Here is a 14,622-nt window from a genome sequence, read left to right as displayed (position 1 = left end):
CAAGTCTAGGACTTATGCCAGAGCAGTGAAAAGTACAGATGGAAAAAGAAGTACAAGGCAGATTATACAGAGCTTTGAATGCTAAACTAAGTTCACTTATTAAAATGAAGAGTTAATAGCATCCTAATAGCACCTTTTACTCTCTAATCAAACTGGTCCCTTACAGTCTACCCTTAACTTTAACACATACTCACATAGCACTTATATCTACGTTTTGTTTTCCTTATTCAAATAATGCCCTAAACCCCATTGTTAACCTGGCAAAAATCAGCACTTTTAGTGCAAATATCAAGCACGGTAATAAACACTACTGTGCAAACTAAAGTAAGAATAAAATTAGAATTTTATATTCTAATTTTTTTCTATAAAAAGGATCATTACTTTCATAAATAGAAAGAAAAACATCAAAAGACAGATTTAACAAAAAGAGAGGTCTATTCACCCCTTGGTTCTTTGACTTGTTTACATCAGATGACTCATTTAAATTAGTAATTCCTGGTTATCGTTCTATCACCTGCATTTAGCAAAAGAACCCTCAAAATTTGCACTTTAAAAACACCTTAAAACAAAGCACTAACAGAGAAACCTGACAATATTTTTAATCAGACATGAAGTGATGGTATGCAGGGTATGTGGTCCTGTGTGTTTACTTTTATTTAATTTAGGAGCATAAAAATGTAACAAACAATTGTTTTATACAAAAGAAAAACATGAAACACATATCATTAGGGCAAGGGCAAAGAGCATAGTATCTTTAATGTAATTTACATGTTTAAATTCTAAATAAATAAAAACAAATATTTTATGAGAATCTCTAGAATTCCCTGAAGTAAACTGATTGATTTTTATAAAGTAAAATACCACCAATATTTTCTCATGTGTATTAAGCAATAGTACTCTGGTTATTTTAAGTTGTCACTGCTGGGATATTTATCAAAAAGGGACAGAAATCCAATAGCCAGAAACAACACAGCAAGTTACTGAAAAGTGCTATTAATATTATCCTAAAAAAACTACATCTTGCTACTTTAATTTTCAACTCATTTGGAAATGGGGGCCTGAAAAGCACTGTATACATAAACAACACAGCAAGTTACTGAAAAGTGCTATTAATATTATCCTAAAAAAACTCCATCTTGCTACTTTAATTTTCAACTCATTTGGAAATGGGGGCCTGAAAAGCACTGTATACATCACCATACTAAACTCAGCCACAGGACACCCTACATTCACACTTTATACTCCTGACTATGTATACACTGTCTATATAAAAGTTCCTTGTATCACATGAGAAGCAGCACAGATTAGCATTCACATCTACTGAAAGCCACTATAACATGAATAATTGTGCAATATGAACAAAGAGGCCTTTATACAGCCAAAGTCAAAGCTCTTAGTAAACCTGTTTCAACTGAGACAAGCTGACCTGAACTGGGAATTACATTTAACCCATTCATTAAAATAGCTGTATATAATAAACCACTTAGAGCAGCATTCTAAAAAGGGGGGTGGGGGGTGGTGGTGCTAATTTTCTATGAATTCCTCTTTACAGCTACTTCACCTTTGATACTTGTACGTGCTTTTTAAAACAGTTTTAAGTTGATGATTCTGGCAGATACTTCTAGAATTACCACCAATCCAATTTCAGAGACTTTTATTACAACCATTAATAAGCCATTCTATTTTCATTTAAATCAAAAATACTTTAAAAGTTAACTTAAAACTTCAGTAGTTTGCTTGAATGTTGCTCTCATACACACAACGAAGGCTGTCAAGGTGCCATAATGTGCCAAAGCAGTATTCCCGGGTTATTATAAGAATCCCTTCTGCTGGATCTTCAGTTCTCAATGCATGTACTATCATCTACCCCTAAGGTCTCCTCTGCACAGCAGAGTTTAATTTTTTCCAATGAAAGGAACTTAAGACTTAAAGAGAGGCCATTACTGCTAAGCAGTCCTAGCATCCAGACACCGCCTTAAGATGTGTTAAGATCCCACTTACCACTACAGACTGATGGTGAAGGGATTTTTCCCAAAGACTAAAGACCTGTGGCAGTTTACTGGCATACTTGTGAGAACCATATGCTTCAAGGCTGTAGTCATTAAATAATTGTTCCCCTGATCTTCAGAATGCAGCTTTCCCAAAGTTCTCTTACTTAGCTCTCAGCATATTTAATTGCTGTATCAAACCCCTATGTCCAATAGTACAGTGGTAGCTCAGTCTTCCTGAGGCCAGACTGATATATCTATCTCCCTTAGTTTTACACTCAAATCATTTTATAGTCATTTTTTGAAATGTCAAAAAATGGTAATGAATGGGGAAGAACTGAAGAGTCTTCCCCATACCTCTAACAGCTCGATTCAAATATTTACTGAGTGCCTACTCTGAGCCAGGCAGTGTGTTGGTACATAAGGACACAGCCTCTGTTCTTCTTGAAGTAATTAATCAGAAGAGACATTCCCATAAAGAAAAAATTCCAGTATGTGTCATACATAGTGAGACCTAGGTACTGAGAAATAATCTAGTTATCCAGAAGCAAGTATGCTAAAATGTCATTAATGGTTAGTCAAGAGTGATTACTTTCTCAACTCCTTTATACTTTTCCAAATTTTCTATTATATGCTATGATAAGCATTTATTACTTTTATATCCAGATTAAAAAACTCAATGATCAGGATAAAATAATAATAATGACAGTAGTAGTAACTTTTATTGAGCACTCATTACATACCCTTTGTGCTAAGTGCTTCACATATATCATCTCAACAGAATCACCCTATAATAGGAGATTAATGTCCATATTTTAGAGATAAGGAAGCCAAGAGACAAAATAACTCGCAGGAAGTGCTTTTATCAACTAAAATTTGTACTTCTTACTTCAGAAATAAGCAGGGGTTGAGAACAAGACAAAAATAATTGGCTATGTAATTAGAAAGAGAAGAGTCACAAATAGATGCCTTTTATTGGATGTAAAACTTAATCTCAGTGAGCCTCAGATTCTCCTATAAGATGGGAATAGGATCTACTTCATTAGGGTTTTTAGTATTAACCAAGACCATGTATGAAAAGAATGCAAAACCATGCAGTAACTGTGAGAACTATATAAGATAATACTTAGCATAGTACCTAGCATGTGATAAAGCAGTCAAACACTTAGCTATTACAATTCTCCACAGGTCAAACAATATAAGACTGGCTAAATAATCTACAGTACATGCATACAATGAAATACTTTGCTATATGATATTTAAGGGCATGATAAAAATACCCATAATATATGGCTAAGTTTAAAAGATAGCTAAAGATAGTATGCACAGTAAAAGCCTTCTCCTAAAAATATATAAATATACATTAATAGAAGAGACAGTAAGAGTACATTCATTCCACGATCTACAAATTGTGGATATCAGCAATTAAGACGACAAAACAATGAAAAAATCCCACACCTATGCATTCAGATAAGCAGTAGCATCACACCCAGACATCCCTATTCTATTACATTATCCCTGGTATTCTTCTACATATACATACAAGGGTACTTTGAAAAATTCATGGAAAAACAAAATTAAAAGATAATATGACTTTTCATGAACTTTTAAAGTACCTTCATATTTGCCTATGAATACTAAGGAATTCACTCTAAAACTTCTCAAATTTTAGTGGGTGAAGAAAGGAGAAGGGGGCTATTTTGTAAGTAAAAATACGAATTTTTATTTTGCATGAGTCCAGCCCTTCATATTTTATATTGTATAAAACAGAAAAATTACTTTGACTAAAAGTAGGAATATGAGAACAATTCCACAAGGGCAAATTTACCCCAAAGTATTGAGAATTTTAATTCTTAAAAGAAATTGCTATTAATCTATAAAATGAAAATTTCACAGTACAGCTGCCACTGAAGTCACAATCCTGAGATTGTGACCAGAGAATACTGTCATAAAAATTAACAAGATGAAACAAAAGACACTACAGTTTCTTAATTTTTAAAAAAAAAAAATGCATTAATAGGATGATATGAAAGCCAGTATTCAGTTAAAGGTAGAAATATCAAAGATACTGAAAAAATATGAATTCTGGTTTAGAAAGACGTATTAGATATTACATTGTGAAATATTTAGTTAAGAAATGCTATTTCATTAATTTAAGGATTCTACCTCTTCCTATTTTCATTACAAATTATATTTCACTCAAATTACTAATACTAAACCGATAGCTATAAATGGATACTAAACATTCGTTGAGCCTCAAAGGTGGGGGTAAAAAATAGGATTCTCAAAAACAAAGAAACAGCCCTTTTAAACCACAGATTTTACAGAATCTCTAATTTTAAGCAGATTCTCTTAAGCAAAATGCATCCTGTTCTCAATTCACACACAGATTCAAGACATCTGAATATGAAAATAAATTCAAGACATTTGAATACATGAAAATCAACTTATTTCAGTTCTTTCCCTCTGTGTCATCATTAAATAAGCCCAGTAACCCAGAGACTTTATTTTCAGTATTTTAACATTGTCCCCCTCTGCTGTATGAAAAAAGAATTCAAAGATTTCATCCTTTATTTTCCTTAAGATATCACTAAGAAAAATTCTTTCAATTTGTTTCCCATAAGATAGTTTAAAAGTTAGTAACCTGTCCCTGTATCTGCAAGGCACACACAAAAAAATAGTAGTCTAAAAAATAAATAAAGTTAGTAGTGTAACAAAGTGATATACATAATATGGAGATTCCATGGTTTACCCATAGCCACCATAGTAACCACGGCTGCCACGAAAGTGGCTAGACATCACAACCACCATGCAGATGGTCCACCAGCCACTGGAGTGCACTGACACAAGGAGAGTCACCAGAAGAGACCAAAGAAAAGAAGAGGATGTGCCCATTCCAGAGTGACAGAAGAAGCACCTACTCTATGATAATGTTGAGGGACCTGAACACACCTCTCAGCATTGGACAGATCATCTAGGCACCAAATCAACAGAGTAACCATTACTCTTTCAGAGGGAGAGAAGATATCTAGGGTTATCAGTGGTGGGAGTGGGGAGGGAGGGGGGATAGGGAGAGATTGAACAAGGGGCACAAAGAATAAGTACAATTTGTAACAATATATATACTAGTGATATTGATTTGATCAACATATGTCAACATTGAACCCCCAAAATATGTATAATCAATTATGATTCAATAAAAATAATAAAATAAAAATAAAAATTTAAGAAGCCAAAAAGAAAAAAAAAAGACTTCCTGAGAACAAGGGAAATAAAATGTATATATATAAACAAACTACTATACAAGGAAGAAAAGTGGTTATGTAGCATTTAAAGAATGGGGAAAGGGGCAAAAATAGGCAAATTGAGAACACAGTAAAGCGGGTTGAGGAATGGTTAAAATCAAACACAAGATTTGAAAGATTATAAAGAATAAGAGATAACAACTCCCATTTTTATGGCAACACCATTATTCACAATATCCAAGATATGGAATCAACCTAGGTGTCCACTGACAGATGAGCAGATAAAGAAAATGTGGTATATATAAGCAATGAAATAAATACTAAGCCACTAAAAAGAATGAAATCTTGTCATTTGCAGCAACATGGATAAGCCTGGGAGACACTATGTTAAGTGAAATAAGTCAGGCACAGAAAGATATACACATGTTCTCACTCATGAGGGAGCTAAAAAATAGCTGAACTTTTAGAAGTAGAGAGTAGAATTGTACTTACTTAGTGGCTGAGAAGGGAAAGGGGGGACACAGATGTTGGCTAAGGAACACAAAACTACGGCTAGATGGGCCGGCCCGGTGGCGCACTGCTACAGTGCGCCGCTTGGGAGTGTGGCGGCGCTCCCGCCGAGGGTTCGGATCCCACATACAGACCAGTTCCCGCTCACTGGCTGAGCGAGGGGTGGGCACGGCACCAAGGGTTGCAATCCCGTTGCCGGTCCCGGTCCGGTACGGGCGCGACACTGAGAGTTGCGATCCATTGCCGGACACGAAAAAAGACAAAAAAAAAAAAACTACGGCTAGATAAGAAAAATAAGGTCTAGTGGTACATAGTAGTGCTAGGCATCTGTAATTAACAGTAATTTATTGTATGTTATCAAAAGGCTAGAAGAGAGATCAAACATTCACATTACAAAGAAATGATAGTTTTACAATGATTAATAAGCTAATTACCCTGATTTGATCATCATACATATACATGTATTAAAATATATTTCTGTACCCTATAAACATGTACAATCAATACTTCTCAATCAAAAAATAAATTCCTTAAAAAAGAAAAAGAAAAAGAGATGACAGTGCTTAGCCACACAAATTTGTGTATTTACCAAGGTACTCTTTTCTGCATGTATATGGAGTCGCTGAGTAATACAAGTTCTTAAGTCATTTGTCATCTATCCACAATCAATTTACATTTAAATAACTTCAAGTGGACATGTATTAACAATCTCTTGATAGAAATATACAGAAAAATACCAAACTCATAATTTTCTGACCTGTCTCCCTCTGAAACCCACCTAGAGTTTTGTGCTTCATTACTCAAAATTCCTTCATTAAACGAATTCTACATAATGTGGATAGAGCCAGTGACAGACTAAAACTCTGATAAGATTTCATCCCTTTTCTCACTCCCTATGTCCCAAGCAGATCTGTTTCACACATGCGCCTCATAATTAATCAAGTTTGTTCTTGGTAATCTTCAAGTAAATAAGTAAATGAGCAGATCCTTTTTAACTAGATGCAAAAAACTACTACTTTACTTCACAATTCGTACTCCAACCCTCTGCAGCTGACATCATCTTTCTTATAGTCCCAGTTACCATTCTTCATGACACAGACCAACCCTGATCCTGGCTCTTGCTCCATGATAGGAAACTTCACATTAATAACATAGTATGTTGCAGGACCTGTGTATAAAAAAGGTGTAATAATGGAAAAAGTCTACCCATATCATTCATTCCCATGAACTCATTTATCATATACCTTCACACAGCTAAAAAGGTTTCAGAGCTCATTTAGTCATATCCCTCATTTTACAGATGCTGCAAATTTAGACCTATAATCATTTTGTGACTAGACTAAATTCATTAAATTCTCTGGCAAGCAGAGAGCCAGAGTCAGATTTTTTGATTTTCAGTTCAGTATTTTTCCTACAAATTATACTACTAGATACATCTTTTGATTGACATTTAAATATTCTCTGAATATTAATCCTATTGTACATTTTACTTCCTTTTGAAAATATAAAGAAATCTAAAAATCATATAGTTACTCAAACTGTAATTTAAATTATACATTATTTCCTCATAATAAAGTAACCTAAAATTCAGCTTAATTAAAAACAAAAAAACCAAGAAGTAGATTCACCTTTACGGTAGTTTTATAGTTCATATTTTGAACTGTATGAGGTAGGGTGAGAAAAGTATTTGTACATCAAAACTGACCAAACTGATATGTTCAACAGAAAAGACAATTTCAGTATCAAATCTTAAAGAGAGGATGATTACTCTATCCTTTTTAAAAAACCTCTTTATTGAAACGTATTATACCTATCTTACTAAGTACATAAGTACCACACAAGCTAAAGCGGATTTTTTACACTTCACTGTACTAGAACTTGGGGGATTAAAAAGCTCTGATACTCAAATTATCATTCTTATTTACCTGTCCCTTTTAATTTAAAGATATGTGATTGAAAGAATCTACAAACTTACTACCACATGGGTGATTAGTTCACCAGTATTTCTATATTTTGAAAATATTACTAGTGACAACTTATTTTTATTTTTTATTTTAACTTCTCAATAAACATTGTAGTTGATTTTCATGACCCTTTAACCCGTCCCTCTTCCCCCCTTTTCCTCTCTCCTCCCCCCCACATCATATCTGTTCACTTGTCTTAAAACATTCAAGGAATTGTGTGACAACTCTTTTCAATTGTCTTACTTTTGTTGAAAGTACTTTAAATGTGCTCTGTTCTGGTATTATACAATGAAGAAGTCTCAGTTTCAAGCTGTAATCCTCTCCAGAAGGAAGTTTCACCAAAGCAGACAACTAATAAACACAAAATTAGCATCACATTTTGTAAACTTCTATACTGAAGTGTAAAATACTTAAACTGAATATTTATAGAACTTTAGTAATGCTGATTATTTTAGAAGCTTTATATAGAATATCAGATTTAAGAAATTCAAAATAATCCTTTTTTTAAATCTAGTATCCTTCATGTGAATTCTCATATACTTAATTAAATAGCAGAAAATAATGTTTCATAATATCATATATTTATCATACATATTAAACATTTAAATCTCAAGAAAACACAATATATAAGAGAAAAATCACATAGTACAACAAAAAGAAACTATTCATGTGCAAAACATAGTTCTACCACTACCTCTCTTAAATCACTACTTCTCTACTAAATGTTAAAAAACCAAGTTATCCCGGTACGGGCGCGACACCGAGGGTTGCGATCCCATTACCGGTCAGTAAAAAAGACAAAAAGGGAAAAAAAAAAAAACCAAGTTATCCTGGTACGGGCGCGACACCGAGGGTTGCGATCCCATTACCGGTCAGTAAAAAAGACAAAAAGGGAAAAAAAAAAAAACCAAGTTATCCTGGTACGGGCGCGACACCGAGGGTTGCGATCCCATTACCGGTCAGTAAAAAAGACAAAAAGGGAAAAAAAAAAAAAAACCAAGTTATTAAGTTGGACTCATTTAATATGGTTAGTAAATCCTAAGACATGTATAAGTCATACAACACATAACGAGACCTTCGTCATGAAGTATACCATACAAGTGTAACCAAACCACATCTTACTAAAGTCAACCAAGTTCTGTTTTTAATTCTAAATCTAATGAAAACAACGCACATGCAGCTATAATCTACAGCATACATATTCTTATCACAAAACTTAAAATGACTCAAACTGAAAAGCAACACTGGCTTTTATTCAGCATTTTCCACATTATCTCAGGAATAAATGGCATATATCTAATAAACTGCTACAGACTATTCTGCAATATGCCAAATTTGCAATAGTAGTATTTAATCTGAATATAAAAATGGTTCAAAGATTAATAACCTCTTTTTCTGAAAATTCCACATTTACATCATTCTTCTGAACATTCTTGATCATAAGTGTAATGATTACTTGAGATTCCGTTTGATACCAGTCATACCTATTAAAAAAAAAAGAAAAAAACTTAAAACAGCACTTATATTTTCTTAAAAGTAGTGTCAAAATAAAAACTAGTCTGATAAACAACAAGAGCACCACCTTGAGGAGTAAAAGAGCAAAGCAGCTGTTGATTGACAGAAACAATTTTATAACTAATTTTCTATGATCTGCTAATGGAAAAAAACAGTAAGGTACATGATGCCCTAACCTTTCCAGTAAACTTAAATACCTACATGATTTTCTAACTTATCTCTCTAATACTATTCTGCTTAAGCTAATATTAAAGATAAAGTTCATTCTAAACAACTAACAGCTACACACCATCAATAGTTTTACACTCTCATTTGAACCAAATACTAAGATGAAGTAAACACTTCTATTCCTGTTTTACAGATGACAAAACTTAAGCTGAGAAAGGTGAAGCAATCAGCCAGTCAGTGGCACTGGTGCACTGGACCCAGGTCAGCCTGAGTCAACACTACAAACTCTCTTAACTGAAGATGGCTCAGCAAACAGTGCTTGAGCACAGGGAGAAAGAACATTGTATACAATACCTACCGTCATTCTCAAAGTAGGTGAGAAACTAGTGTGTTTAGAGATTCTAATTATGTGTACCTTTTGCACTGAAATCTCTAAAAACATAGGAATCCTCACTTTCAAATCAGGCTAAAAAGCTATTTATCTATTCCGCCACTATATTACATTCCCAGGACCGAGCACATTGCCTGCTACACAGTGTATTTATTAAATCAATGTTGGATTATTATATGCTCCAAACACCATGATTATTATTATTTGATGTTTATGTGCCCTACACCTGCTGCTGGCACCCGGGCAAGTCAAAGTTCCTTGTCTACTAAGTATTCAGAATTTCATCCTGTATGTCCCCAAAAAGAACAATAAATTGTTTTAACATTTCCAAGCCATTTTAGGTAATTATGTCAAAAAGCACCTTGATTAAAGGAAATGAACTTTAAGAATCTCAGTTTCTCTTTGAAATTCAGTGAGGATGCCAAACTCCAGATTAATGCCTTGTGTTTCTTTCTGTTACAGTCCAAAGAATACAAGTTGTCACACTTAGCTAAGGAATAATTAAAAGTAAAGTCAAAGACCTGCTAGTTGCTTACTCGTTATTGTAATTGCTGCCCTCAGCAATATTAACTTTCATGCATAATGTTCTATGAAAAACTTACTCCAAATGTAAAAGGCAGGGCAAGTAACGATTCTGTCAAGACTACTACTAACTTATTCACCTGTGTACTAACATCAATTTAACTGGAAAACAGGCTCTCCTTAATATATGCAAAGGTGACATAATATGGAATCAGGTGAAGCAACTTTAAACATGAGAACTGATTTGAATTTAACTTAAGTATAAACACCAATAGTGATCAGTAATCAGCATTATAAATTAGTTTTTCACAAGGCTATAACAACTTTAAAAAACAAACTAAGAAACACTTAAAAACGCATGGTAAAGACTTGCTTACTTATGAAATATAGGTGTTTTATTTCCCCCTCTAGACATATTTATCATGCACTGTTTTATGAAAAAGAAACACTTACTTGATTTTTGACTGATGAGTCTGTTGGGATGCAGACTGATTTTGGCAAGTTAAAAGAGAGTTTTACAAGTCAGTTTAGCAACTGTATATTAAAATACACTTATTAGTAATTTACCCAACACTATAGTTATTTTGATATGGAATAACTACATAAAAACTTTCTTCAAAAACAGCATGGGTAACTATAATTGTTAGATAATACTAGTCTTTATAAAAAAAATTACGATGTTCTACATTTTTATAATTTTATTAGTTTCAATTTTAAAAAATATTTTTCTTCTGAAATAAAAGAAGTTTAAACAGAAAACTTCTAAAGGTATGACTGGAAAAGTTTACTTATACGAAGTGTCCAGTTCTAAGACTCAGTAACTCCCTAAAATGAAAATAACATTAACATTTTAAAAAACATTTTTAAAAAATAGAATATAACCTTCAGGCTTAACCATGATGTAAAACATTGCTCTGGAAACTTATAAAGAAACATTGCTGTGGTGGCTTCCTAATAACATCTTACTCAATTTCGAGCTTCTGCAACATACAAACAAGGGTACTACAAAAAATTCATGAAAAGAATCACATTATCTTTTTTTTTTTTTTTTCCTTTTTTTGTCTTTTTCTGTGTCCGGCAACGGATCGCAACCCTGTGTCGCCCCCGTACCGGACCAGGACCGGCAACGGGACTGCAACCCTCGGCGCTGCTCCCGCGCCTCGCTCAGCCAGTGAGCGGCTGCAACCCTAGGCGCTGCTCCCACGCCTCGCTCAGCCAGTGAGCGGGAACCGGTCTGTATGTGGGATCCGAACCCTCGGCGGGAGCGCCGCCGCACTTCCCAAGCGGCGCACTATAGCAGTGCGCCACCGGGCCAGCCCTCCCATTATCTTTTAATTCCATTTTTCCAAGAACTTTTTGAAGTACCTTGGTACACTGTCCATCAATAAACAAAGTGATTCTTGACCAATCCATACATACTTTCCTAAACTACATGTGTGCCAGTTAAGACTATGTACATGTAAAGAACTTGTCTTGGGTCATAGACGGCCTCTAAGCTGTCCCTTAGAGAAGGGAAGAGATGGGGTTTGCAGCAAAGAAATAAGTAAAACCACTCTAGAGATCTGAGTCTAACTCAGAATTACCCTCCAGTGTTAAAGATTGAGAAATACCTGAATCTAGATCATATTAAGCGGAGATACTGATTAGAACAGATTATTCCAGTTCATCCTAGTATCGAGATAAAACTAGACTAAACCACAGCAGTGACAAAATGCACTAAGGCTACACAACTTGTGTGTGTTACTGGACAAAGTCTTTTCATTGTCATCCAAATGCCATTCTGTTGTTTTCGGGCCTAGTTCCAAACTCTCCTAGCAGGTGAAGAAGGAAGCCAACTTTGAAACACCTCCTCCAGTCCATTCCCCACCCCTAGGAATATGGGCAAGCACGGAGGTATAGGGATAGCTGGACAGGGTTCACTCTGGGAGAAGTTCAAATCCCCAGTCACTACATATGCACATACATTGCCTGAAGCTCACAACAACCTGCCTTAAGTAGATTAGCCTTGTTAGCCTCGTTTACACAAGAAGAAATCTCAGCAAATACTTGACTTTCTCAATGCAACAATGTAATTTTAGAAGACAAAGATGTAAATGTTTAATAACTGAAAAGACTCGAAGATCTTCATGTCCAAAACAAATGTAACACCGAATTAGAAATAAACATTTCCAATTTTACTTAACCTTTGTAAAGTCTCAACCTACCATAAAAAAAACCTACAAGTGATTTCAACTGTTTAACCTAAATAAATGTAATGACTTTTTAGTAAAGAAATAATCATCCTGCCCATACGTACTAAAACATAACAAATCAACAACACACTAAATTCATTTTTAAAAGTCCCAATAATTTTCATGACTACAAATTTCTATATTTCACGAAAAAATAATTTTAGTTCAGTTACTAAAAAAACTATTTAAGGGCCGGCCCAGTGGCGCACTGCTACAGTGCACCACTTGGGAGTGTGGCGGCGCTCCCGCCGAGGGTTCGGATCCCACATACAGACCGGTTCCCGCTCACTGGCTGAGCGAGGTGCGGGCGCAGCACCCAGGGTTGCAATCCCGTTGCCAGTCCCGGTCCGGCGGGCGTGACACTGATGGTTGCGATCCGTCACCGGACATGAAAAAAGACAAAAAGGAAAAAAAAAAAACTATTTAAATGGAATTGCTTAATATTTAAATGAGATAGCTCATCCTGAGTCCTGTCTTAAATGTATTTGGTACTTGAAATTTAGTATAATTATGTTAAAACATAAAGGACGAAAACTTTGAACTTACCCCCTCAGATTCCGATCCTATTAAAAGACAAAAAGGATGCATTTTCAGATAACGGTACATGTATAGGTAAAGTTACATAGATGATTTCTATGGCACAAACACAGATTAAGCAAGACAATTCTCCATATATTTCAAATAAAGGAAAGTGGCTTAATTTTGCATCCTGGAGTCATTTTACACTCCTTAGTAATTTCTTACTAGTAATACCATGATAGTATTGCAAAGCAAATCCATCCTAATCTCCCTTTCAACATAAGAAACTATGCAAAAATCAGTGTATCTTTTGGAAACCTATATCTAAGGAAATGTGTACTACATAAATCATAAATTATAAAATTAAAAATAAATTTGCTTAAACCAAAAAATTTCAAATGTTTACTTCTTTTTAAATTGAAAGACCATGGGAAATCCACATAACATATTTACCATTCTGAGCTTCCTGACACCTTTTAATCCAGACAATGAAATCAGCATCTGCACCTAGAAAGAAAAAACTGACTATAACATCATTCATCTGCACAACTCAGCATATTCATTCAGCAAATATTTACTGAATAACTACTACGTCCTGGGCACAGTTTGAGGTACTGGGGATTCAGCAAAGAATATAACAGACAAAAACACCTACCCTAACAGAGCTTATAGCAACTCTAATATTATAGCTGAAAATATACCATAGGTTTAACATTGGTTGTTCATCCTGAAAATTTTTGATTTAAAAAAAAATTAGTTTTAACTACAATCTTACCAGTTTTCCAGATACAGATAATCTACCTTTCCCCTCACCCCCCTGCTCTTAAAGGAGCTTCCTTTCACACAACAAAATCAGACCAGAATCTGATTCCTAACATGCCAACAATTAGGGTGGTATCTGGCGTGATAACTGGCAGCTGGGTTGAGGTCCTAAAGCCTCTCCCAGCCTCAGTTTACCCTTCAGTGCAGCTACCTGTTCTGCCTACTATTCTCTCAGTGGCTTTACTAGTTACCATGCCTTTCCTACCAACACTAAGACATGTCTTTATATATTTACAGAAAACAATGTAAATGTGTACAAAAAAAAATTATTAACTTCTGAAGATCCCAAATAACGATTACATATAAACTCACAGTGCACAGAAAAACATGTTAAGAAAAATATTAAATGTATTCTAAATAAGTGCTTACAAATTCAAGCTAACTACAGGTAAGATTCATGTGAAAAATAAAAAGCAATTAAAAATTCCTTAAAATTTTCCAGTTCACTAATTTATAAAAGAAATTCAACTACACAGGCTTTAATAAAAATTTTAAATACACTCTCTCTCACACACCACACACACACACACACACACACACACACACACACAACATTCTAGTGAGGAATTATTGTTTCAAAGTCCTAGACTTGAATAACCTAAATAATCACTAAATAAAACCAAGCTTCCTACCATTCAACAGAGGAAAAAACATAATATTCTGAGTTACAAATTTTTTACCCCGTCTGATTAAAAGTGGAAGCCTAACAGTTTAACCTAAATTTTTCCTGAAATTAAGTTTAAAGAT

At 34.5% G+C, this 14,622-nt stretch overlaps 1 protein-coding gene across 1 annotated transcript in view; it reads right to left on the bottom strand.

Annotated features, from left to right (window-relative positions):
* LOC103604310 (suppressor of G2 allele of SKP1 homolog) overlaps positions 1-14,622 on the bottom strand; it is a gene marked incomplete at its 3' end in the record, with an annotated part of 31,660 nt that overhangs the window by 5,563 nt on the left and 11,475 nt on the right. Inside the window, exons 5-9 of the mRNA XM_008588876.1 lie at positions 13,507-13,560; positions 13,081-13,097; positions 10,757-10,791; positions 9,095-9,191; positions 7,951-8,058 (exon numbers count right to left, since the gene is read on the bottom strand). Coding sequence (XP_008587098.1) covers positions 7,951-8,058; positions 9,095-9,191; positions 10,757-10,791; positions 13,081-13,097; positions 13,507-13,560 — 311 coding nt within the window. The remainder of the gene's footprint in view (positions 1-7,950; positions 8,059-9,094; positions 9,192-10,756; positions 10,792-13,080; positions 13,098-13,506; positions 13,561-14,622) is intronic.

Source organism: Galeopterus variegatus, unplaced genomic scaffold (assembly GCF_000696425.1).
Source record: "Galeopterus variegatus unplaced genomic scaffold, G_variegatus-3.0.2 Scaffold5079, whole genome shotgun sequence".
NCBI lineage: Eukaryota > Metazoa > Chordata > Mammalia > Dermoptera > Cynocephalidae > Galeopterus > Galeopterus variegatus.
This window is presented reverse-complemented; position numbering and strand designations above follow the sequence as displayed.